General features: G+C 33.5%; 3 protein-coding genes across 7 annotated transcripts in view; 2 read left to right on the plus strand and 1 right to left on the minus strand.

Moving 5' to 3' along the window:
• Window positions 1–27791, plus strand: part of LOC134265832 (zinc finger protein OZF-like) — a 61803-nt gene that overhangs the window by 3853 nt on the left and 30159 nt on the right. The window lies entirely within an intron of this gene.
• On the minus strand, window positions 5469–10176 carry LOC134265830 (uncharacterized). 2 transcript variants are annotated; one of them, XM_062748054.1, is made up of 8 exons: window positions 10000–10176; window positions 8688–8798; window positions 8230–8337; window positions 7996–8103; window positions 7762–7869; window positions 7524–7631; window positions 7180–7306; window positions 5469–6478 (listed from the first exon to the last, which is right to left on the minus strand). In XM_062748054.1, exons 1-8 carry the CDS (start codon window positions 10163–10165, stop codon window positions 6070–6072), a joined length of 1245 nt encoding a protein of 414 aa, XP_062604038.1. In that variant the 5' UTR covers window positions 10166–10176; the 3' UTR covers window positions 5469–6069. The 2 variants fall into 2 exon arrangements, with proteins under 2 accessions (XP_062604038.1, XP_062604039.1); XM_062748055.1 differs by lacking the exon at window positions 7524–7631.
• Window positions 10334–18728, plus strand: LOC134265829 (uncharacterized). Of its 2 annotated transcripts, none has more exons than XM_062748052.1 (5): window positions 10334–10480; window positions 11329–11463; window positions 12923–13075; window positions 14604–15500; window positions 16343–18728. In XM_062748052.1, the coding sequence occupies exons 1-5, from the start codon at window positions 10357–10359 to the stop codon at window positions 18142–18144; spliced, it is 3111 nt and encodes a 1036-aa protein (XP_062604036.1). In that variant the 5' UTR covers window positions 10334–10356; the 3' UTR covers window positions 18145–18728. The 2 variants fall into 2 exon arrangements, with proteins under 2 accessions (XP_062604036.1, XP_062604037.1); XM_062748053.1 differs by lacking the exon at window positions 10334–10480 and adding an exon at window positions 10509–10826.

Genomic DNA, 27791 nt, shown 5'->3' on the forward strand with positions numbered 1-27791 from the left:
TTAGTTTTTCTCGAAATATCAGTTTCCACTGTAGTAGATGTTGACTAAGTGGGTAAGTGTGTATATGGGTACCAAAAATATATCTAACTGAAATATGTTGACTAAGTGGGTAAGTGTGTATAAGGGTACCAAATAAATTTAATGAAATATTGCAAAGTTGTTGTTTTTAAATATTTTTTTTCATGTTTCTGTTCTCTTTTAATTTCAAATTTTCATTTTTTTGTTTTTAATTATTTTTTCTGCAATAGTTTGGTATTGTGTAGTGAATCTGATGTTATGCTTTAGGGGTTAGTCAGTTTCCCATGCACAGCTTGGACTAACCCATTTGCGCATGCGTTACTCTGGGGGGTTAGTCAGATTTCCATGCATCGCATAGACTAACCCATCTGCGCATGCCTCAATATTTACTCGCTAATCTCTGCATTTTCCTTCGTATAAGCGGCAATATTAAGTAATCCTTCAAAACGATCCGTCTTCTAATTAAGCTACAATCCCACCGTAATCGTTTAAGTTACTCCCGAGTCCAAAATATCTGTTGAACATAGTCAACAACGCTGTCGAGCTGTCCATGAATGAAGACTTAGAAATACTATCGCAGCAAAGAACAATACATACCGATTCGTATTCTCGATGCACACTGCAAACATTTACCATTATTTTTGACAATCGTGACATTTAAATCCAAAGAAATGATCAGAAATAACGCGGCGATGTAAACACTACCAACTTCCAGCAATGCAACTTCCCATAGGCGCTTGGGTCAAGGATACTGCATTTTTTCTATATAATGTATTGTCGAGGAAATTCGAACTATACTCGTCACATTTTTTTTCAGTGTGCAGTGTTAATTTTTAGTTTTTTGTAAACCTTTCTGCTTCATATTCACTAGAATATCGCGGAAATTCAAATTTTATGCACGCTTTAAAAATGACATATCCCACTGTATACTAAAAAGAAACAAGGCTTGCAACTTCATTTGCCCCTTTCCGTGCCCCAGACTCGATTTTTTCCTTTTAAAAGTTATATGCACCGCTTACCAGCTGAATTATGAACCCCCATCTCTCCAGAAAATTCTTATGTAATGATAAAAATCCTCAGGTATAAACTTTTCATCCATCTTATATTTTTAATCAATTATTTCTCTCCAATTTCGCTCGATTTTTCGTCTAATCACGGAAGTCACCGGAATTCCAACATCCGAAACCCAAAACGGACGGACAGAAAATTAATTGACAGTTCTGAAAATCGCAAAAATTTGAGTATATGCCGATTAAAACTGTCTAAAACTTCTTATATTATCACTGACAATATATAATATTTTTAACCTGTATCCTTAATCAAAGGAAATTAAAGTCTAATTGATAGATGGAATGGGGGGGGGGGCGTCTTATTGTTCAACAGTGTTTATTAATCGAAATCAATGCGTACAACTTAAACGAACAATAAATAAATAAATTAATAATAAAAGAAAAGAAAGAAAGCAAGAAAATCTGTCTAAACTCAAACTGTATTTCAGGAGAACTATGTGGGAAGTTCAATGGTCGGTGTAGACTCTCTCTCTCTCTCTCTCTCTCTCTCAAATAGATGCAATAACCATTTGGCACTAAATGTGAAAAAAAAAGTGTAGAGTAGGGTGTGATGGGGATTAACTGTCGTTTTGATGCAAGTAATATACCGAGTTAGGGGAACAAATCCGAACAATATAGGTGCCAACTTGAATCACACACACAGCCCTCCTTTCCTGAGCATAAAGTATTTTTGATAAATGATCAATGAATTCTGGTGTTACTGATATTTGTTTTAAGCTGCTAATTCAATAGTAGATTTTTTGTAATTTTTTTTTGTAAAAATATTTGATTTTATGCAGTTTAAAAAAATTGTTTAAAAAGATTCAACTGGTATATATTTATTCTGGCTGCAGGCATATACACAGCTTTTACTTGCGTCTTTCAGATCAAGTCACCTGTAGTAATAGTAAAGGAAAATATGCAGTTTTTGTACAAATAAACTTGCTGCAATGTTTAATTTATTCTTAAATCTTCATAATGTTTAACCTGAAACACAAGTGTATTTAGATTTGGAACCCCCCCCCCCCCCCTCTACCGTCTATATGTACAAGTATATACCTTTGATTAAGGATACAGGTTAAAAATATTATATATTGTCAGTGATAATATAAGAAGTTTTAGACAGTTTTAATCGGCATATACTCAAATTTTTGCGATTTTCAGAACTGTCAATTAATTTTCAGTCCGTCCGTTTTGGGTTTCGGATGTTGGAATTCCGGTGACTTCCGTGATTAGACGAAAAATCGAGCGAAATTGGAGAGAAATAATTGATTAAAAATATAAGATGGATGAAAAGTTTATACCCGAGGATTTTTATCATTACATAAGAATTTTCTGGAGAGATGGGGGTTCATAATTCAGCTGGTAAGCGGTGCATATAACTTTTAAAAGGAAAAAATCGAGTCTGGGGCACGGAAAGGGGCAAATGAAGTTGCAAGCCTTGTTTCTTTTTAGTATACAGTGGGATATGTCATTTTTAAAGCGTGCATAAAATTTGAATTTCCGCGATATTCTAGTGAATATGAAGCAGAAAGGTTTACAAAAAACTAAAAATTAACACTGCACACTGAAAAAAAATGTGACGAGTATAGTTCGAATTTCCTCGACAATACATTATATAGAAAAAATGCAGTATCCTTGACCCAAGCGCCTATGCAACTTCCTAATGCAGACTACCACTGCTCCACGTCACGCTGTGAAAAATGACGTCACGGGTACATTGTTTTCCCGAACTGTGCGAGTTACGAGTCATCTGAGGAAGTCCGAGTGAAGAGCAAAATGGCGATTGAGCATTCAGCGTAATATAAGGTTTCCTGTCTTTGTTGTTCATCAGACGTACTCTAATTTTTATGTAAAATGTGCTACTTTAATCAGGCAATTAAATATTACAAGGGGAAAGCGAAACTGGAAAGTCTTCAGTACAAAAATCGGTCTTTAAAATTACAAGATCTATGATCCGCCCACTTGTTTCACCTCTAGTTAAGAGGTGCATATTTAGTGTGCAAATCTTGAGATTGTAAGCTTTGGTGACGTCACGCTCTAAATTGCAGTGACAGGGAAAATGATAGGCATACATAAAAAAAATGCACAGGCATAGAACATCGTTTTTGAGATGATAGAATTTAAACTAACATGAAACTTGATAAAAATAAATAAATAGATAACTTTAAAGTGAAGAAAAAAAAAAGAATTGCCTAAATTTGAAAATCTTGGCGGAGGGGGGGGGGGGGGGTGTCAGGTTTTTTCACATTCTTCTGTTAATACACATGCCCATATTTTTACTATTAAAAAAGAAAACAAAAAGGTTGTCAGGGTTTGTGTGTGTTGAAGGGGGGGGGGGGGAGGTTTCGATAGATATTTTTTCTATAGTAAAAAAATATGGTTATATCTCAGTTGTAAAAAAAGGAAAGGAGGCATTCCCCCACAAACCCCTCAGGCCTGATGCAGTGTATATTTAAATGATTTAGACTAGTAATATCAAATCATAAAAAGGATACATTTTATATATAAATAAGCTAATTTTGCAGGTCTATTGCCTTACCTGCTTTCCTGATTTACATGTATTTTTCTTTAGAAGACTGACCCCCCTTCTCCGTAAGTGGATTTGATTCTGAAAGGGGGCTGGCAGATTTTTTTTTTAATTACGGTATGTATAATTATAACGTTTACTTGCATGTCAGAACATCAGAAACTGAGAAAATTAAAAAAAAATCACAATACAATAAATGATTCTTTTCAGTTATTTATAATTGTGTGTCGTTTAATATTTTTATGGGTAATAATTGCTTATAATGCAATATTCAGCAACTTTTCTATATTTAACCTGCTTAATGGATATTGTGTAAATTATATTATACCAGTATTCGATGTGTTGGAACCGCGATACGTGTACATTATAACTGTACCAGAAATTTTATCAGTGTGTAGCACGGAATTTATATCATTTTCGACTGACCTCATTTTATTTATAGGTCGAAATGAAATTTTTAAAAATTGATAAACGGCTCATGAAAACAAACGGGTTACATTTTCGATACCAGTCGGTGCATATTAGATTATAAAATAGAAAAAGGTGCGTCCAGTCCAGATTTAAAATTTAAAAAAAAAAATTGAAAGGGGGATCCAGCCCCCATGTTGGACATGGTACTGATGAATTCTAGTTTCATTCCATCGAAATCTACAAAAAACGGGAAGTCACGGTCTTTGACATAATTTTCCAAGGCTGATATGTCAATTTCGTCCACCCAGCATTTCAATTATTTATGACATCCATTTTGGATACAAATTATACACATTCATGTTCCAATTTTTTCGATATATAAGATTTATTACTTCAATATTTTTTTAAGTGCATGAACATTTTATATAACGCTGGAACATCAGAAAATGCTGACATCGCCATATATGTAGCTATAATTTTACCAACAAAAAACGTCTAAATATATATTTTAATTATGATATTTTAGTTATTTACAGATGAATTTTCTTATGCCACGTGTCAAAGATATCGTACACGACGTCATGGTATTCCAACTCGGGTATACTATGATAGTGTTGTTGTGTTTGTAAATGATTCTATGTATAGCTGTAGTGTGCATGCTTTATATATACTTGTACTGTAACTCTGTCACTGTATCTTATGCTATGCCTAATCCTGCATACTCTGATATTAGTGTTGGTAGCAAAATAATTAAGCATAGCTGCTTCCGACTCTCTCTCTCTCTCTCTCTCTCTCTCTCTCTCTCTCTCTATCTCTCTCTCTCTCTCTCTCATATAATCTCCTTCATATTAATTCATATTAATATTGCACTGTGATTGTCTTTATATGTAGTGTATGCACCCTCTGATCCTTAAACACCCTCTGTAGTATGCTAGCTAGCTTTGTAATATAACTGCATGGTGTGCGCTTTTGTGCTTATGCGTATGGGTCACTAACCAGTCAATCGAAGCACTATGGATACTGGGGGTTCTAGCTAGTGCTACAAAATGTATAGACAAAAAACATATATTGACGCAATCGTCAAAAATCGGCCGCAAACCCACTGGTCCTTTCAATGAAGCAATTAGAAACTGGAATGCTTGATCTGTTATTAAAATATCTCACATTTATCCTGTGACATTGAAAATTTGCATGTGCCATTACAGTGTTTTCTTCAATACATAATACATGTACATTACTACATGTACATGTATAAACAAACTACTCATAGTCCTCTACGTTTCCGTGTACAGTTTGGTACAATCCACTCTGTCGGAAGTTTGATGTTTTTAAAGTAGTTTTTACGTTTAAAGATTAAAACTAAAGTTTAAAATGTTCTTAACCATAGAGATATATAGCTTTACTTTAATAAAAACGCAAAAAATATGTAGGGTTCATTGTTCGCTCTCGCCCCTGCGAGAAATCCTTGAACTTTTCTAGAATTGTAATAGAATATTTCTAGTACTTTTGGAATAGAACACCCTAAAATGTCCCTGATGAGTTCTATTACTCATCTTGTGCATTACTAGAACGTTAAAATATGTTAAATGAGACATTTGCTTGAACTATACCAGAATACACAGGTTCATGAACATGAGCAGTTCTAGAACAATCAATATCTGGGATTCTTTTGGAACAACAGAAACAGGGACTCGTTTAGAACTAAAATACCAAGAACAGGTCTGGGACTGTTCTGGTATGTTAAATGAGACATGGGATTTGCCATAATATTTAACGTTCAGGTACTGTTCTGGAACAAAATTTATTAAGTTTGTTCTTGAGCAGTTCTATAACTAAATGCATACAATTTTCTTAGAACAGATCTAGAACAGTTCAATAACTCTTTTCTAGTAAATATAATGATATATATATACCATTATACTATTCATAAGTTTTGTTCAATATCAATACCAATTTCAACACATTCATTTTGTTCTTTCACAACAGGATATATATGATTCTTAAGTTTTGCTTAAAAAAAAACTTTCAAGAGCTAAAACTTTCATTTCTTTATTCAGTACACTAATCAGATGATTTACGGACCTTTCTCCGCTCCATTTTTAAGAAATTATCAAACTTTTTCTTAAACACTTCCAAGCTGATACTACATTTTGTCATGATAGCTGTCTGCACAGCTGTTAATTTCTTGAGATCAAATCCTGGTCTCGGGGTTTCCCCCGAGTTAACAGTTTTTTTACCTGTTCGAGAACAATTAAGGACTTCCTCATTTGAGAAAACTTTGTATATAAGAGTTCTTAAAATGGTAGAGATATCATTCGCTGACAAGTGCAGCACACATTTCAATAAGTCATCGGATACTTCTCTTTGACTTGGAGCTTCAGGGTTGTCTGTGTGAGCTTTAAGCTTTTTCTTTAGTACGCTGACCTCCTTCTCTAGATTATGTACTTTTGTCTCCAACTTTCGTACCTTGCTGAATAAAGAAATGAAATGATTTTAAGAAATGTTAACAGATGATGCAAATTTGATCTATGTTCGATGAAAAGCTATAATTATTTATATTAAATTAAATAAAGGAGGCCTGTCATCAAACAATGATTGATTGCTCATAAAGTGTGCATTTCCATAAGGGATGTGCAATTAAAATAAACTTTATAAGGCATCTAAATATGGTTCTTGCATCAGACTGGAAAAAATCCTATGCCCTGGATATTGAGAGGAGGACATGAAGTTTATTTTAAGACTATGTTCACACCATTAACCAACGAGACTTTAATTACGTACTGCTTGTGCACTTTTTTCAAATAAATTTAATAAACACACTCTACTACAGCAAAACATTTTCATTACTGACTTCATACATTCCAATACAAATAAGTCTAATGGACTTTTGCGAGGAGCGCTGACTCTTAAAGTTACACTAGGACAATGTATGGAAGCTATTTTACAATATAAATATTTAGCTCAACATTTAATTCAACGAAAATAACGGGTAATTTCAAAGCACAAACAAGTTGTAAGGTTTTCTTATTTGTTATCAATATTGTACTTCTGTACAATGATACAGGTTTAAATGTCAAAGTAAAAGTCAGTGCTTCTCGCAAGAGTCCAATAGTAAATAACAACTAACGTTTAAATACTGTGTGACCATGGCTGTATCGATTTGACTGTTACCTATGTAAAGAAGGAGAAGACGGACTACTTGATGGTCTTTTTGCTTCACTAATGTCTCCAAGAACCTGGCTCACTGTTGGCTGCAAAGGACGGTCCTTTCTTATCGCAGTGCCTCTACCTGGCATTTCTGAAAGTAATCACACTATAATTAATTCACACAGACCATAAACTGGATATCACAGACACACATATATAATACATGTACATGCCTTTCCTAGAATGTTCACAAATAATACATTCAAACATTCAAACAGACCATTATGAAACTGGAGATCACAGACAGATATATACATGTACATGCCTTTTCAAGTATTTCACAAATAATACATTCAAATGTAACAAACCTTCATTACTTGTTGATGCCTCTTTTTCACTGGGGTCTCTAGAACCCTGGCTCACTGTTGGCTGCAAAGGACGGTCCTTTCTTGTCGCAGTGCCTCTACCTGGCATTTCTACAAGTAATCACACTACAATTAATTCATACAGACCATTATGAAACTGGAGATCACAGACACACATATATAATACATGTACATGCCTTTCCTAGAATGTTCACAAATAATACATTCAAACTGAACAAACCTTCATTACTCGTTGATGCCTCACTATCACTGAAGTCTCCAAGAACCTGGCTCACTGTTGGCTGCAAAGGACGGTCCTTTCTTGTCGCAGTGCCTCTACCTGGCATTTCTACAAGTAATCACACTACAATTAATTCACACAGACCATTATGAAACTGGAGATCACAGACAGATATATACATGCACATGCCTTCTTTCCTAGAATTTCAAAAATACATTCAGTTATGTAACAAACCTTCATTACTTGTTGATGCCTCTTTTTCACTGGGGTCTCTAGAACCCTGGCTCACTGTTGGCTGCAAAGGACGGTCCTTTCTTGTCGCAGTGCCTCTTCCTGGCATTTCTACAAGTAATCACACTACAATTAATTCATACAGACCATTATGAAACTGGAGATCACAGACAGATATATACATGTACATGCCTTCTTTCCTAGAATTTCAAAAATACATTCAGTTATGTAACAAACCTTCATTACTTGTTGATGCCTCACTTTCACTGGGGTCTCTAGAACCCTGGCTCACTGTTGGCTGCAAAGGACGTTCTTTTCTTGTCGCAGTCCCTCTACCTGGCATTTCTACAAGTAATCACACTATAGTTCACACAGACATAAACTGGAGATCAAAGACAAATATACAATACATGTACATGCTATTCCTAGAATGTTCACAAATAATACATTAAAATGTAACACGCTTCAGTTCATTACCTGTTGATTCCTCACTTTCATCATCTCATACCAAATTTTTAGGATCATCTTTATAAATAATCCACGCTATAATTTACACTTTTAAAAGCATAAACTTGAGATAAAGAAATCATTTACTACAAACACAAATATATGTTGTTTTTTTCTTCTAGATAAGTAAATAAAATTTCAAGAAGAAATTGTTGACATGACAAATAATACTTTATAATAAAACAAACCTTCATTACTGGTTGATGCCTCACTTTCATCATCATGCAGATTTTGGCCATATCTGTAATGAAGTGGAACCTGGCCATCCTTCATTTTTGACTTCAATGCTATCCGATCTTCTGAAGTTTAAAAAAAAAGACATTAATGGCTAGGAACTGGGAAATAAATTGTTCTAACTTTTAACTATCAAACAAAACAGAAATAAACATTAGTCCTAAAATACAAGTTAATTTTAATGCAAAATGATTTTATAATTTCTGTCATTGAACGGTTCATTTGTATGTTGTTTAACGTCCCTCTCGTGAATTTTTCACTCATATGGAGATGCCACCACTTGTTGGTAGAGAGCTGCAAATTTTGTCCAATGCTTGATACTCAGGGCCATTGAGCAAAGTACAAGTCTCCATGTCCCACAGTGGGATTTGAACCCGCAACATTTTAGGATCGAGTCCTCACTTCACGACTTTAGGGCAGATGCTCTAACAACTGCACCATGTGTGCGACGTCATTGAAGGAAAATTTTTACAAGTAAATGGAATTATATTCCGATTTAGTTCTGAAATCTCAAGATTGATCAAAGAATATCATTATATGGTTTTAGACTTAAATTTAAACTTTATAATAAACATTATAATAATGTTAATCTAATTAGGTAGCATATGTAGCATACTTTTCAAAAGGGGAGCCAGTCAAAGCGCCCCCTAATAAAAACATCCTGGTCCCCTAATTTTAGTCAAAACGTTCCCTGATTTTAGTCAAAGCGACCCATGATTTTGGTCCAAACGCCCCCTAACATATTTTTATAGAAAAAATATTGCCCCCAAATATTGGTCAAAGCGTCCCCTGATTTTAGTCAAAGCGCCCCATGATTTTGGTCAAAGCGTACCCTAACATATTTTTATAGAAAAAATATCGCCCCGAAATATTGTTCAAAGCGTCCCCTTAAAAAGGGCATGCAAACCACCTCCCAACCCCTCCAGAAAAACAATTCGTCTAGCCACTCCTCTAGTCTAATAATCAGCAGATAAAGTTTTGTTATAGTACAAAACAATTTAACAGTAGGGGATGTAGATTTTTTCATAAACTAATTTTGATGAGAAGCACCTATACACAGTTTGACCCCCCCCCCCCCAACCCCATAAAAAACAGAAGGGGTGGTGGTTGGCTTCTCTCTCTTTCTCAGACTCTGATACATATATGTATAGAAATACAAAAAAAGTCAAAATTGTCTTCTAAATGTACGGGGAATGGGGACTACGTAGTCCCCGATGTAACTTGCATGACGACCAAAAAAAATCAGGCACATGCAGTTTGACTTACCAGAAATTTCTGATATCCGTGCCTTGTAGGGTTTTTTCATGTAGTTTGCCACTATGTACTCTCCTGGTTTGTACTCATTCACGGGTTTTCTTGGATCTTTAACGTTTTCTAGATTAATCATGCTCACAAAATGATCCTCCCAGTGGACCAGCGCGTACATCGCCATTTTTGTTTTTTGACCGCGTGCTCAACTTTACATTGATGCGCATGCTCAATCAATATGAATTTTATTGATGCGCATGCTCAATCGATATGAATTTTTCATTTAGCGCGAAAAATAATCTTAATCGCTATAATGTTTGATTTAGTGTATTATTAATTGTTTTAAAAAAAAATACTTTATAAACGTTGACCAAGATGTCTGCAGTACGAAGTAAATGGCAGCAAATATCCACGAAGTTCAAATGCTGCATTTGTGGAAAAGTACTGTCATCCAAACAGAGAGTTTTGCAGCATATCGAGTCCGTCCATCAATACTGTTGTATGTATTTGTTTGATTTCCTGTCTTTTTAATTATAAATATGTAAGCTTGTAGCGCAGTTAAAGTTTAATTTTTGTAAAAATATCTATTTACTGTACAACTCCATTCATCTCTTAAATATCGTTTTATATTCTGCTGCGTTTTTTTTCCACATCGTAAGTTTATTTCAAAATAAACTCAAAAGGACTTTTTTCCCTGTACCCCATACATCGGGATCGATATTCCGAACTTCTCATTAGTGAAACCGGAAGTAGTGTAATAAACAATGAGCAAGGAGTAAGGTTTACATCAACGTTTTACATGGTCAACTCAAATCATTTTAATGAAAAAAATATGAAATAATCAGGTAATCAACATGCTAATTTTGAAACAAATGTAGGACATTGTCAAAATTTGCAACACGTTGACTCGATTGGGATAAAGTATGTTTTGTGCTAATCACCCAGAAAAAAAAAGGAAATGAAAAATTGAATAATCCAATATTATCCACAATTTTCCAAATTTTTATTATCTCAGTAAGACAAGTTATGTATTCGGAAACATTATAAACATCGCCAACTATTAATCCAAATTTCCTATCCGTTTTTCTAAAAATGGTGATATTTTCACTTACTTGGGGGTATGTATAGATAAACATACTAAAGATTTTGTTTCTTACATCATGTTAATTGCATTTATCTTATTATGTGATTGATTTCCTAGAAAAATATTGCATAGATAAAAATGTTGTAGGGAATACTAGTTATTTATTTTGATTACTGAAATGCCCAGTTTCTAATGGTATGCATGGTATGTTCTTGAGAAATATACTTGGTGAAAAATATTTTTTGTTGATTATTTTATACTAGCACCAGAAACAAAACTTCCAAAGAAAGAATGTTGGAGAAGATCAGAAGATGGACAGTTTGAGTGTAGAATGTGCAAGAGAAAATTGACAACAAAACAAAGAGTGTTGACACATCTGAATTTAGTCCATAATTTGAGTAGGTATTTAGAAAATCAATACAGTTTGATTACTAGTGATTGATCAGTAAGTTTTCTTTAATAATTTCAAGAGAAATTGAATATATTACTTCAATTTACGCTTTGATATGGGTACATGTACGTGCGTGATACGTACCAGTTAATACCGTACCGAATAGTAATAGTTCAAAAATACAAGTAATACTGTTTCATTTAATACTGCTACTGATAACGGTATTTCTTAATCCTTGAAACATTGTAATTCATTCAAAATGATTTTTTTTTTAAAGATTCCAGACTTGCTTAAATCAAATTCTCTGCACATTGAAAGGGTAGCCTAATTAAAAAAATAGATACTTAGTACAATACTGGCTTTCTACTGCCAATTTTTTAGGTAAATCAATAAGTATATTAAAAGTAGTAGGTGCAACCAACAAGATACTTTTATTGTAATAATTAAAGTAGGGTTGGATACAGTTTAGGATGAAACAGTACAATACTGGTATTTGTGAAACGATACAGTATTTTTAACGGTACAATACTATACCTTGATGAATGGGAATTAGGGTTCAATTTTATGACAAATGTGCTTACATGTACAGAATAAGCAGGGGTTGTGCAATTAGCATCGCCCAACGCCCAGGGCAACCATTTTTGGGGGTCGGGCTAATAGATTTCTGCAAGGAAGTAACCCGTCAGGCTAGTAAAAATGATAAATACGCATGTAATACATGAAAAGCACAACCTGTATTTAATTTTTCATTTATTTTTTACTATCAAATTTGCAACCAGTGAAAATTTTCCAGACAGCACACTCCTTAACTGTCAATAAATCTCCATAATCTTATCCATTTTTCAGTACTACCAGACTTAATGACTTACAAAAACGGTCGTTTTTTTTCCCCTTAATCCAAATTTCCTCCATTCCTCCGTTTATGGTAATTACAAGCAGATATCTCGATTTAAATTATTTACTATCACTCAATCAACTGAAAGATAAGTGTTTTTTGATTCACATAAAATATATTTCTAGTGTATTTAATGATTTAAGTTGAAAAAAGAATTTAATTTGATTCTAAATGAGCTAGTGCATGCAATCAGATCAGAAAAAGGGAAGATAATTTTTTACTGCAATTCATTCCTATTTTCTTTCATAATCATTACTTTATATATGATTTAATTTTAGAGCCTCTGCCACCGGTCCGCCGGTGGTGGAGGCTTTTTTTTTTTAAATAATGTGAATTAAACTTTAATTTTAAAAAGAATGACTTAGTACCCTGACTTTTTCAACAATTAATTTTTTTAGTTTCATTTTAATTTTTGCCCCTATATTTGGGCTAGTAACTTTTTACTTGGGGCTAGTAACGTTATTGCTGCCACTAGCCCATGGGCTAGCTAGTACTTGAATTTTTAATTGCACACATCTGATAAGTAACCTGAGCATATTAAGATGTTTTTTTCTTCTTCTTTTTTTAAAAGCCCCAATAAGGAATGAAAAAAAAAAGTACAAATATGACAGTGCTGCAACTGTTCCTAGATCAACTGTGTATCGATGGAGAAAAAAAAAAGATGTTCATGGTAACACATCTGCAAAAAGGACTCTTTTCCAGGAATCTCAGTTTATCACAGAAAGTAAGTATAATTTGTACTCAGGTAACTTGATATCCTATCCTCAAACGACAAGGTGAGCAGGGATATATATATCGATTTTGGAATCACCATGACTGTCTGCATACATGTTTCTTTAGAGTGGCCATTTTAATGAAGCTATTTTTTCTGAATGTTTCTGAAAATTTGTGTACTCTTTATTTACAATATATAATGGTCTTTATTTACAATATAATGGTGTGCATATGCTATTTTCATGATGATTGCTAGTATTGGTAGATCTTCCTGATTTTAATTCCAGACAGCTTTTGAATTTTATGGGGGGATTTTTTTGCTTTTTAAAAGATTCATAAATACATGATATAAGTATCTCACAGAGACTTGATGCTGTAATAGTCAGGCAGTGACATAAAAATGCATTACATCATCAAATATGACTGCTTAATGTCTATGCTAATTAAAGCAATTAATTACTTTATTTAATTGAATCTAACTGACAGAGACAAATTTTGCTAACTTAGTAGGTAACCTGAGGTATAATTTTCAAAAGTTGTGAGAGTATATTTATTTGGTCATTTAATAGTGTCATTGACATGGACATTAGGCCAAAAAAAATTAATAACTTGGCTCTCAGGCCAGTTTTCTCGAATAAATGCAGGAGGGATGCATTTCTTTTTTCTTTTTATCTCATGAAAAACAGACACCGGATTTTTTTTTTAAAAGATATAATTTCAAAACTAATTTAATCAACTGTGAGTGCTTCAACATCAAAATAATTTATTTCCTGCTTCTTTCTCTTTTCTCTTGCATCTTCTACAAATTCCTTTAGTGAAACGATGGCATCCTAAACACGAGACGTGTTAAACTTACAGAACCCAGCACTTTATTGATGCATCTGGTCAATTGTTTACGTAACAAAATCAATCTAAGTGTTTCAGCACTATAAATAGCACTTATGATTTTATTAAACATTGTCAAATTCATCAGTCTTTGGTTTACCCATACTAAATGAAATCTGCGTATCTTGCCGAGTTCCGAGTTTGAGGGAGCCGTATTTGATACCGTTATTGATCAATCAAATTTAGTTCTAGCATGGAAAACTTTCAGAAACCCCCACTTTGTACAGTGGAGGTACATTCCCTCATAAATCTGCACTGAAATCAATGCCAGCATAACTTAACTTAATCTTGGCACATTATCCTGTTTACTTGACGGCCATGTTTGTGATTTTATCTTGGTCAAAGTCTGGATCATCTTGATGTTTGTCAAACGTTTATCTGATTTCTAAATTGCAGACAAAATGCGGTCAGAAATTCTGGATTTTTATTTGGCTACGTACGACCGCATGAGAGAAATTTTATTTTATTCATTTGAGGATAAAAATGGGTAATACGCATTGTTCAATGATATGCGGGTGGGCCTGAGAACCAAGTTGTCATTTTTTTTAGGCCTTACATGTATATTTGTTCTATATTTATATGATGCAAAAAGTGATTAAGTGAATTTAAGATTTAAAAGGTGTTTTATTTATTATTTTTTCAATACTGTACAGATCAAAGTGAGGAAGCAGGTGCAGATCCAGATCTCTTGGCATCACTTGAAAATTCAAGCTCCGAAGAAGTTGAATCACAGGAGGTCTTTCTGGACTCTTCAGAAAATCACATGTACTCCCATCTTTTAGCAGATCAATGTTTAGCCTCTTGTAATGCCAAACCATCTAAAGATTTCCAACTTTTAACAGACCAGGAGATTTCATCTAGCAATACCAGCAAGACAGAGAAAGATATGGTGGTTCAGGTTAATGATGAACAGTCAATCATACATGAAAATGAGACATCAGATACAGAAAGTGATATCTCTTTTCAGTATGATTCCTTAGATAATCATTTTGAAACAAAATCTATTGATTTTTCATCATCTAATTCTTGTGATTTCTCGTCTGACTCTAATGACACAGATTCAAACGCAGCATCATTCTCGGAATCTTGTTCGTTGGACTCGGATACTGAAACTTTTTCAAATGAAAGTGACTCTGATATAATACCTGAAAATTCAGAAAATAATCTAAATATGCCTAAGAAGGAATACCAGGCACTCTCTCTATTATCATGCTTCTTAAGGAATAAATTTTCAGCAAGTGCAAGTAAAGATGTAATTGATACATTAAAGAAAACTTTTCCAAAATCAGAAGAAGTATGTGCTCTGGACTGGGATGAAATGTTATCGCACACAGATAATACTCCTATGCATGAGATTCACTACTGTACTCTCTGTAACAAAGTTTTTCCTGTTGAAGATGATGATGTGTTTCAATGTCAGAGTCGGGACTGTGACGGGCTCCGTTACAAAGGCCCTTTAAGCAAACAACAAACCAAAACAAGACAACCAAGGCAGGTCTTCGTTTTTGCAGATGTAGGAAAACAATTAATGGATTTACTACAGACACCAGGTAATTTTTTGGTCTATTGGAGAATATTATGGCCATGGTATCTCTTTGATGTCAACAATAACTGTAGTACATGTATAATTATGTAAATATACTTATTATACATATATATCATGCAGCGTTTTTTTTCCTTATATAACTGGTACCGACAAACGGCACCGTTCCCAATGCAAAAAAACATTAATTTTTCCCAATTCTGTGACTAAAAATTCCCAATTCAACTGTGATGCAACAGACTACGATAACATCATATTTCTTGTTAAATGAAACATTGTACAAGTTGACTAATTGTTTCACTTCCGCTTAAATCGAAAGTAGAGAAAGTCGTAATTTGGCGGGACCTGTGGTTTAGACAGCGTAGTGTCATACATTTTGACAAATTGAAAGCATGAAAATGTGAAAACATGGGACGTTGATATAAAAAAAAACAATAAGTACTTATGCTTATTCAGTCAAACAAGGAGTAATAGGTAATTAAATTGGAATAAACTCAAAATACGTTGCATTTGCATAAATGAGAGAAAATTCTGTTTTTCTTCTATGCTATTTTTCCCAATTGAACCGGTACCGGACCCTTTCCCAATGCGTGGAAAAAAATCGCTGTCATGTACCGGTATATATGTTAAAAAATTGAGTAATTTAAATTGATACCTCACTGCAATTAAATAAGTGTACTTGACAAAACTCAAATTAAAGTTAATGATTTGTAAAAGAATGTTAAGAATTGTAAATAGGTATTCATTTGATTGGTCTGAGTCAAATATGTGAACAAATGTTCTTTCATGTTATAAAAATTATAAATCACATAAAATTGTTGCATTATACTTTTCTTGAATTTATTGTAGGAATATGGGAAGATATTCAAGAGACAAAACAAAAGGCATATGATAGAATGAATACAGGATGCAGCCTTTTAACAGACATCTCAGATGGACAAGGATACAGGAAATTGATGCAAGATGGATATCTAGATAGTAATAATTTGACTGCAATTTTCAACACAGATGGGGTAAACTTATATTCTTCATCTAAAATAGAGTTATGGCCAATATTTTTGGCCATAAATGAGCTGAGCCCCCCAAAACGTTTTTCGCGTGAAAACATTCTTCTAGCTGGGATGTGGCAGGGCAAGGGAAAACCACCATTTCAGGAATACTTCAAAGTTTTCAGTGAATTTATGAATGCTTTATATGTTGATGGTGTTGATGTATGCATAAGTAACAAAAATTATTCTATAAAGCTGAAGATTGTTTGTGGAACCATGGATTTACCAGCAAAGGCAGAACTATTAAACATGTCCTATTTCAATGGACCATATCCATGTATTACTTGTGAGGAGGAGGGGAAAACAGTCAAACAAGGAAAAGGAACTGCTAGATGTTTACCATTTAGGATTCCCGGGTCCCAACCCACGCAGCGGAAACATGATTTACTAGTTGAAAACATGAGGAGTGGTACACCAAATAATCGTTCAAAGGGAATGAAAGGAATGTCTGGAATTTCTTACTTAAAAGATTTTGATATTGTTGCAGGAATAGTACCAGATTACATGCATGGTGTTTGCTTAGGCATTGTAAAATCTTTGATGTGTAAGTGGTTTTCAACGAAAAATAAAGCAGCAGATTACTTTGTTGGAGAAAACATACAGGAAATATCACGACGTATGGAAAGTTTAAAACCCCCTTACAGCATTGAAAGACTTCCAAGAAACTTGGAGAAACACTACCAACACTTTAAAGCGACGGAATTACAAAGTTGGCTTCTTTATTACGCATTGCCATGTATAGAAGATTTTTTGGATGATCAATTTCTTGAGAATTATTCTTGTCTGTCTGAAAGTATATATATTTTACTTGGTGACAAAATATCTCAGACAGACATAACCCGTGCAGAAGATCTTTTGCAACAATTCTATTCTTCATTTGAAAGGTTATATGGGGAGGGTTCATGTGGTCTAAATGTTCACAACACTGGATTGCATTTGAGTCACTTTGTAAAACTTTGGGGTCCCATGTGGTGTTGGAGTTGCTTTCCATTCGAGGATATTAATGCTATGCTTTTAAAATCTGTTCATGGAACTGGGGTTGTTTTGAAACAGGCCATGAAATATAGACAAGCGCAGCTATGTATAAGGAGAAAAGGATTACAACTAAGAAAGTGTGACAGTTTAAAAGTAACCTACAATGCTAATAACTGTGATGTAGCTGGATCTTTGCAGCCTCTTCAACAACACGAATTGGAAGATTCGGTGAAAGCAGCTCTTTTAGACATCATACCAGAAAATTTGCGTGTTTTGAAAAAAGTTAATAGAATAGTTGTAAATCAGAAGAGGTTTTATTCTGAAGAATATAGCCGGATGCAGAAACGTATCTGTACTGTAGTTTTATACGGAAATAATGACATTGGAAAGATCAAATACTTTGTTTTATGTGAGTACTCTAAGTGTGTGTATGCCGTGCTTGAACAAATGCAAATTGAAGCTCGAGTTTCAAATCACTGCATAGCTGTTACTTCAATTGCGCAGAACTGTGTTGTGACAAATGTTACAAATCTGAAAGAAGTGTTGGTATTTTTAGATGTTAAGTCTAGAAATAGACAATTTGTGATCCGGATGCCCAATTCTTATGGACACGCAATTTTCAAATAACTGACGGAATGATCTTAAACAGTGAGATCAGCTGAGTTGTTTATTTCGCAGATTTGGTTGTACACAAGAACATGTATTTGTTAAAGGTGGTAATCTTAGTAACAAACTTGATTCTTCTCACTGGTACAAAAAAGAAAAAATCATGTTATTTATTATATTTTACTGTTGAATTGTTTTTTAGCTGAACTGCAAACAACCTAAGTAATTTAATGATATATGTCAATAAGCATATTTGAAAGATGCCATTATCGGTAATCACCACATATTTCTCTAAAACTTTTTTTTTTCTTTCGTCAGAACCTTCTTATCCCAGCATTTCTTCACTTCTGCATGAAAATTAAAGGATTAAGCAATTGTACAATACATGATAAGAGTAAGAGAGTCCATGTTGATGTTAAACCTGTGTACATATTTATTATGTCGTTGAATGCAATGTGAGAATAAATTATTGATCATTGTAAATTGACAGGATTATCTGTACTAAAATAGTTCTAGATTTGTTCCTTAAAAATGTTGTGACAGGTCTGTAACAGATCAGTTACAGATTTGTACCCATTGTCCATCATCCAAATACGATGACCTTTTCTATTACATTTTTTTGAACATTTTTGGCCAACTTTTAGTCCAAGAACTGTCTTAAAATTGTTCTGTTACTATTCCAGAACAGAACAAGGATTTGGCAAATCCTTAATCTGTTCGACAAGAGTTCCTGATGCAGGTTCTGTTACAGTTCTGGAACAAAATTTCTAGAAACTATTATGGGTATGGTTCTAGAACTGTTCATGAAATTCTAGAACAGTTCCAGAACACTGGAACATTTTTTCGCAGGGGCAGAGGATGTTACCCACCCACCTCCCCAAGCCACCTCCCCAACTCACTTTAGATCCAACACTACATTTCTCCTCTTTTGTGCGAGATGTAAAAGGCTTGGCATACTGTAAAACGCACTTTATCCTTGTCTGTTGGAGCAAAATCTCGTAATATTCTGTCTGATAATAGTTGGTGATTTAATCATTTGGAAAATTTCATTTGGAAATGTATATATACAATACACGACATTTTCAATTATATTCAACAAATCCTGTTTAATTAAATAGAGAAAGTGAAATTGTTTACTAGTATACTTGTAAACTGTATAACGCGGTCTTTGCTTAAGACTATGCCTAATATGTGTGCTGTGTGGCAACTAGCTGCAGAAATGTAGCTCTCCGAATGACAGACAGGAGAGATACAGTGCCACCCATTGAAAAAACTGTATATTTATTGCGTACAAAAAAGTGCGCTCAGTTCTGGGGTACCTGTAAAGTGCGAAATGAAATAGAAACGAAACGAAACGAAACGAAATCTGCCGAAACTAAACGAAATCTACCGAAACGAAATGAAATCTACCGAAACAAAACGAAATCTAACGAAACGAAACGAAGCGAAACAAAACTTTCAGAATGTTTTTCAAATCATGGTATATATATGTACATATAGTTATAGATCATGTGTAACTGCATATGGTCTATTTTTACTTCATATGAAATTTATAAAGTTCAAACACCACAGGCAATTGTTTCGCTTTAATTAAGTTCATTCATAGGCGTTGGGAGGAAATTGAAAGTAGGGGAGGGGGGGGGGGGCTTGACCAAACCAAAAAGGTAAACCCAAATTTTCAATGCCTGTATAATATATATCTTTGCAGAAAAAAAAAATGGGGGGGGGGGGCTCACCCTCCCCCGCATCCGACGTTTATGTCATATTTTTTAAATATAACACCAAATAATTTACCTTCTTAAAAATGACATCGTTCGCTTCGAGAGATTTTTTTCGTGTCAGTTAAATTGTTTCGGAATTGAATACTAAATACTCGGAAGTCTCTGGTTTATCCTATGTTTTAAGATATTCGCAATACAACAGTACTGTGACTTTATTCAGACCCGTTCATAAACGAGCCTTTACATGTAACACGCCAATTTTGATAGATATGTTGTATTTAGATAAACGAGGGCTGAAAAGGCTAATGGTACTTTGCGGAACGAAACGGAACGGAACGGAACCAGTTGTGGGGCACCCTAGAGGGGGAATAAATATGAATATATTATATAATAAAAATGAATATAATAAGTTAATTTATTACAAATTATTCTGCCATTCTATATCTTAGGAAACCAACCAAAGAAAGTGTCAAGTGTCTGAAGTAAAGGACCATAAAATAAAATGTCTATAAATTATGAATTATTCTGCCGTTAAGTTTTTGATCTGCTGTGTCATGTGTAGTAACTATGTGAACTGTTTTGAATGAGAGACGTATACCTATCAATGATGTAAAAAAATTATTAATGCTTTTCCTTAAAAGTTTTCTGTCAATAGATTATTATGAAAAGAATGTCGTTCATGTGCAGTCTAAAGGTAAAGAGAGTTGTTGCGCTTTGCCAGTATGGTCATTCTCTGGTTCCGTTTCGTTCCGCTAAATACCAATATCCGTGTGGGTATTAGTATTTAGCGAAACGGAACGAAACACAGTTAAGTTGGAATAAGATGATACACATACAAGCATTTTGTTGTATTTCATTTCATCTCATCTTTTTAATAATCAAAATTTCAGGGGGAAAGAAATATAAGAGACAAGGATGTTTGAAGAGGAAAGTATATCATCGATCATATATCCAGCATAATAAAGCATATTTTTTTTTAACCTTTCAAGCTTCTCCAAAAGTCTTGTCTTTATACAATCGCAGGCCTTGATGTTGAAATTGAATTGAAAATCATGCTCAGCATTGAAATTATTTTGACGACAGTCCTAAAAATTCTTCTTTTAAAAAAAAAAAATACAATTAAACAAAAAGTTTTGTTAACTTTTCTGTAAGTTAAACACCATTTATATTTGAAAAGAAGAGGCAAGAAAAAGTGTTTCAAAATGATCAAATCTTGTTCCGTTCCGTTCCGCAAATTACCAATATCCACACGGATATCGGTACTTTGCGGAACGAGACGGAACCACATCTTTTTATTTGAAGAGAAAAAAAAACAAGAACTAACCAAAAACAGCCTAAATCTGCCGTAGTATTCATGACACCAACCAATTTTTTTTAGCTTTCATGAATCCTTGGTAAATCAGAATATTCCAAAATAAGTTTAACTGAGAGAACAAGTCATTTTTAATTAAAGGAAAATATATGACATTCACGTAACAACTTATTTCTTCATATATTTATTCCATTGTGTTTTAGTTTTGCTGAGATTTGTTTAGTTCCGCTTAATACTACTAGTAATTTCTGTAGTGACTATGTGAACTGTTTTTAATGAGAGACGTACACCTATCACTGATGTAAAATAGTAAAATATTATTAATGCTTTGCCTTCAAAGTTTACTGTCAATAGATTATAGATTATTATGAAAAAAATGTCGTTCATGTGCAGTCTAAAGGTAAAGAGAGTTTTGATGGAACTTAATAAAAACAAAAATTTCATCTAATAAAAGCTGACTAAATGATGTCACTGAATGAAACACAGTAAAGAGTCGTATGAACGGCACTTAAATTCAAAATATAACTGCTGAATTTAGTATCCCAAATCAAAACATCTTGATGAACACATGGCTGAAATGAATGCAAAGGGTGTCCTTGACTATATTACTTATAGCTTTCTGCAATTAGCAGATAACACGAGGACGGAGAGATTAAATCTACTCCATAAAATATACAAAAAGTAATTGATGCTGCAAATTACCTTTATTTCTCTAGAAGGCCTATTACATTTCAAAAAGGCACTTACTTAAATGTAGTCATTTTTATTGATTATAATTTTAATCATTTATTGTGCTTGCATAACTTGAGCACAAATTTTATGGAAGAATGAACTTCTGCGACCACACAACGAGAATTTGCTGGTCAGCTGTGATGTAACATCACTTTACACAAATGTGCAATTGGAGAAGCCTATGGCTGCTGTTGATACGGCTTTTAGGGAAATTCTCAGTCTAAGCCGAGCCCACAACAGACCAAATTTATTTACTCAGATTTAATATATTTGAATTTGCAAATATATACAAACAAATAATTGAATATGCGATGGGTTCTAAGTCAGGAACCCCATTCTGTATGCGATATTCGCTAATAAAATCGATGTATAAAATTATAAAAATGCCAGCATATTCAAAGAAATATAAGGATTGCAATACAATCCTCCAAGAAAAACCTATTGTGTCATTAAACACATTAATAATCTGAGTAACATGCTCCTCTCCTAACTAATTTAATAATTTGTATAACAGATGTGCAAATAGGCTCCTGATGATGGCGGATTTGCAGCTAATTAATATACTATCAAAATCTTTAACCTCGTATATATCACACCGCCGAAACACTAGATTAGTGTCGAGTCAAGTGGTTTGAGGTACGTGGCTGATGAGAGTCACTTTCTTTGAAAAAAAAAAAAAAAAACATTTTCTTTGACTGTATGTAAAGAAAACAAGAATTTTTTGGACTGTCACCGGTCATATTAATTTTCTTGCTGAGCGTGATTTTTAAATTCAAAATCTTACAGGGCAAAAAAATTCTAATGCCGTTCATTAACAGAGTTTTAAAATCCTTGATAATGTAGTTCCGTTCCGTTCCGTTTCTCAAAGTACTAATATTGTAGTGGATAATGGTATTTTGCGAAACGGAACGGAACATGTTGTGTGTGTTTCTTTTCTTAATAGCGCAGAACTGAATATTTAAGATATTGATCAAGGTTCAGGTAGTAAACATATTTGTTAGCATACAGCAAATTGCAAATCACGCGTTTTTAGATCTACCTTTACATAACAAATTTAAACTTATTTTGCATATCAATTTAGTTGAAGATAGATGGTATTTACGTTTTCCTATCAACATCAAGACCTGCGATTGTATTTGTATATATAACTGATATAAAGACAAGACTTTTGAAGAAGTTTGAAAGGTAAAAAATATGCTTTATTATGCTGGATATATGATGGATGAATTTCTTCTGCAAAAATCCTTTTATTGTGCTGGATATATGAGGGATGAATTACTTTCTTACTATTTTATTTTTCCCCCTAAATTTAATTTTTGATAAATAAAAAGATGATATGAAATGAATAACAACAAAATGCTTGTATGTGTATCATCTTATTCCAACTTAACTGTGTTTCGTTCCGTTTCGCTAAATACTAATACCCACACGGATATTGGTATTTAGCGGAACGAAAGGGAACCAGAGATGACCATACTGGCAAAGTGCGACAACTCTCTTTACCTTTAGACTGCACATGAACGACATTTTTTTCATAATACTCTATTGACAGTAAACTTTGAAGGCAAAGCATTAATAATATTTTACATCAGTGATAGGTGTACGTCTCTCATTAAAAACAGTTCACATAGTCACTACAGAAATTACTAGTAGTATTCAGCGGAACTAAACAAATCTCAGCAAAACTAAAACACAATGGAATAAATATATGGAGAAATAAGTTGTTACGTGAATGCATGTCATATATTTTCCTTTAATTAAAAATGACTTGTTCTCTCAATTGATTTACCCAGGATTCATGAAAGCTAAAAAATTGGTTGATGTCATGAATACTTCGGCAGATTTAGGTTGTTTTTTTTTCTCTTCAAATAAAAAGATGTGGTTCCGTTTCGTTCCGCAAAGTACCGATATCCGTGTGGATATTGGTAATTTGCGGAACGGAACGGAACAAGATTTGATCATTTTGAAACACTTTTTCTTGCCTCTTCTTTTCAAATATAAATGGTGTTTAACTTACAGAAAATGAAAAGTTAACAAAACTTTTTGTTTAATTGTATTTTTTTTTTTTAAAAAAAAAGAAGAATTTTTAGGACTGTCGTCAAAATAATTTCAATGCTGAGCATGATTTTCAATTCAACTCCTTACAGGACACAAAACTTATCTCACGTCGTTCATTAACAGAGTTTTAAAACCTTTGATATAATAGTTCCGTTCCGTTTCGCAAAGTACTAATATTGTAGTGGATAATGGTATTTTGCGAAACGGAACGGAACTTGTTGTGTGTGTTTCTTTTCTTATTAGCGCAGAACTGAATATCTAAGATATCGATCAAGGTTCAGGTAGTAAACATATTTGTTAGCATACAGCAAATTGCAAATCACGCGTTTTAAGATCTACCTTTACATAATAATAAAGTTAAACTTATTTTGCATATCGATTTAGTTGAAGACAGAGAGATGGTATTTACGTTTTCCTATCAACAACAAGGCCTGCGATTGTATAAAGACAAGACTTTTGGAGAAGCTTGAAAGGTTAAAAAAAAATATGCTTTATTATGCTGGATATATGATGGATGATATACTTTCCTCTTCAAACATCCTTGTCTATATTTCTTTTCCCCTGAAATTTTGATTATTAAAAAGATGAGATGAAATGAAATACAACAAAATGCTTGTATGTGTATCATCTTATTCCAACTTAACTGTGTTTCGTTCCGTTTCGCTAAATACTAATACCCACACGGATATTGGTATTTAGCGGAACGAAACGGAACCAGAGATGACCATACTGGCAAAGCGCGACAACTCTCTTTACCTTTAGACTGCACATGAACGACATTCTTTTCATAATAATCTATTGACAGAAAACTTTTAAGGAAAAGCATTAATAATTTTTTTTACATCATTGATAGGTATACGTCTCTCATTCAAAACAGTTCACATAGTTACTACACATGACACAGCAGATCAAAAACTTAACGGCAGAATAATTCATAACTTATAGACATTTTATTTTTTGGTCCTTTACTTCAGACACTTGACACTTTTTTGGTTGGTTTCCTAAGATATAGAATGGCAGAATAATTTGTAATAAATTAACTTATTATATTCATTTTTATTATATAATATATTCATATTTATTCCCCCCTAGGGTGCCCCACAACTGGTTCCGTTCCGTTCCGTTTCGTTCCGCAAAATACCATTAGCCGGCTGAAAATAAGAGTAAGACATAAAAAATAGAAAATACTGCACATATTGAAACTATACATGCAGTCGGCTGTTGCATATTTGCAGCTGGCAAACGTGTAAATAAATCATTAGAACGAGAAGGGAGCATAATTTATCGGTAATTAAATTTTATATTAACAAGACTACTGCATGAACTAAATAAATTTTATTTGAAGTAAAATAAAAAGTCCACATGCAGTTAGTTACACATATATAATTATATACTAGTTCATACCTTGATTTAAAAAAAAATCATTTTGATAGTTTTGTTTCGTTTCGTTTCGGCAGGTTTCGTTTTGATTTCGTTTCGTTTCGTCTTGATTTTGTTTCGTTTCGGTAGGTTTCGTTTCGTTTCGGTAGATTTCGTTTCGTTTCTATTTTGTTTCGCAACCCCTCAGTTCTGTATTAATTCTTCCAAATTCTTATCTCAATTGCAAAAAAGCTAGATTTTAAAAAAGTTCTTACACCTCTATCACGTACTCTTGTAGTTTACATCTGTACGAAGCGTGTTGAGCCGAATTATCTTGCAAACCAAAATTGCAGTATGAATAGGTGAGATTTTCGATGATTTCAATTTCAGGGCCAATTATAAGGAATGTTTTGTTGTGGAACCAGTGAAAGAATATGTAAGGAACACATGGTTAGTAATATTTTGAGATGACAGTTTTTAAAACATGGAGAAATAAATCGAGAAACAGTGCACTTTTTTGTGCGCAATGAATATACCTGTCAGTTTTTTCAATGGATGGCACTGTAGCTCTCCGGTCTGTCAAAAAAACAAAAATCGGAGAGCTACAGTTCTGCAGCTATGTGGCAACGCACTTTGAAAATTGATGTGGAATTATTATAAATTCCTGAATTCTGATACTTTACAATTCTGTTGTGTTGGGAAAGAACTTGAGGAAGATGCATATACTTTCAACATTATGAAAAATCGAACGCCTTTTTGTGCACAGGCACCTGAAGTATGGATCGATAATAACCCCCCCCCCTTTTTTTAATGAAAAAAAATGTTAGAGTGTATAAAACCTCGAAAATATAAAATTTCCCCGTCAAGCACATCTATATGTCGTTATATGCAAGCAGATTGTACTTTTTCTCACGTTTAAAGAATGGCCCTATTCGGTATAATAAAAATACACAAGGTAAGAAACAAAAGTTGTAAACAAACGGGGGTTACCCACTTCGAGACAGATTTCCAAGATTATAACAGTGTTACCTATCATAATTTTTTGTTCTCATTGCATTAAAAGAAATACGATAATAGTTCCACTGAATTTGAAATTAAAAAGAAGTGTTTAGATGGCCAATACCCGTTTTATTGTCTTGCATGGATTTTTAAAAAGTTTGACACTTCTGTGAATGACACTTAATTAACTCTCTTTACCCTCCTGTGTTCTTAAAAACAAATACATACAAATATTTCTAAGAGGCACGACTTTGACTAAATATACAACACCCGCCGATGTTTTACGGTGAGTACCTTTGAGGAATGTTTACCTTGGTAGAACTCACGTGACTATAAGTATTTTAAATAATTTATTCCACACTAGGGTTCAACATAGGTCATACAGGTAAATAGCTCTCATTTGCTATTAAAAAAAAACATTGTATATTTTGTACATTTTTAATATTCTAAGTACCAGCCTAATTGTGTAGAATTTCCTACTTTCACACAAGTTTTATAAATGTATTATGCGTCTTTTATCATTTGCACAACGTTAGGTTCATGGTATACTAAAGCTTTGAAATGAATTACCATTCTCGAAAATCAAAAATGTTGGCTGACCCCTGCCACATTCTCTGGTTTTGTTCTTTGTATATTCGTGAATTTCAAACATGTTGAATCGTACAGTTTAAATATCAATTTATGATTTGGGATGACAAATTTTTTGCTTAATTTGATTGTTTATTTTTTAACATTTTACCGGGGCCCATAAGTGCACTCGTTCTTTGTTGGCAAGACACGATACGCGATTGAAACATTTGCATTTCCACACATACGATTTTAATCCTATAAAATACACAAAATGTTATAACTCTAACTATTAGACTCCAGCCTCGGTTGGTTTATTCCATAAATGGACTAGTCCAATAATAATAAACAATTTACGCAGTTCAACAAGTCATGGTTTCAAGGTGCATGATGTATTAAATATCTCTGTTCTGGTGTACACACAGTAAAAAGACAGTAAATTAGAAACCAGTACAAAAAGGCCTAAACATTGAATTGACTTACTAGTATTTCATTCTCAATATTTAAACAATAAAATGCTTTCTTTGTTTGTTGTTACTGGAATGAACGGAAGCAGCTGTTGCAGAAAAAATACATAACCCGCGTAAGCGGGTTATGTAATTTTTTTCTGCAATAGCTGCGACCGTTCATTCCAGTAACAACAAACAAAAAAGCATTTTATTGTTTATATTTACATCTGTTTAAATAATCAATTAAAGTAGGATTAAAAAGATTAATTATTGTATTAATGATGCGAACGTCTTTATACGTTTCATTGATGGAACAGCCACTGATTAAGAAATCTGTACAGGCGACATGCCTACTGTAGTTTATGCAGTGATGAACGCAATGAGGTTTCTTAAGAAATAAAGGAGAAAATATTCAGTGGATGTAAAAATATGTTAATGACAATAGGTGTTACGTACAATGTACGTACGGGG

The sequence above is a fragment of the Saccostrea cucullata genome, unplaced genomic scaffold (genome assembly GCF_032062105.1).
Source record: "Saccostrea cucullata isolate Sc308-1 unplaced genomic scaffold, CSIRO_AGI_Scuc_v1 ctg703, whole genome shotgun sequence".
In the NCBI taxonomy this organism is placed as follows: Eukaryota; Metazoa; Mollusca; class Bivalvia; order Ostreida; family Ostreidae; genus Saccostrea; species Saccostrea cuccullata.

Coding starts and splice junctions, on each gene's coding strand:
- LOC134265829 (XM_062748052.1), top strand. CDS start 10,357: ATGTCTGCAGTACGAAGTAAATGGCAGCAAATATCCACGAAGTTCAAA. Junction 10,481..11,328: donor GTCCGTCCATCAATACTGTT/GTATGTATTTGT, acceptor ATTTTATACTAG/CACCAGAAACAAAACTTCCA. Junction 11,464..12,922: donor GAATTTAGTCCATAATTTGA/GTAGGTATTTAG, acceptor TTTTTTTAAAAG/CCCCAATAAGGAATGAAAAA.
- LOC134265830 (XM_062748054.1), bottom strand. CDS start 10,165: ATGGCGATGTACGCGCTGGTCCACTGGGAGGATCATTTTGTGAGCATG. Junction 8,338..8,687: donor GGCATCAACCAGTAATGAAG/GTTTGTTTTATT, acceptor GATTACTTGTAG/AAATGCCAGGTAGAGGGACT. Junction 6,479..7,179: donor TCTTCTCCTTCTTTACATAG/GTAACAGTCAAA, acceptor TTCTTTATTCAG/CAAGGTACGAAAGTTGGAGA.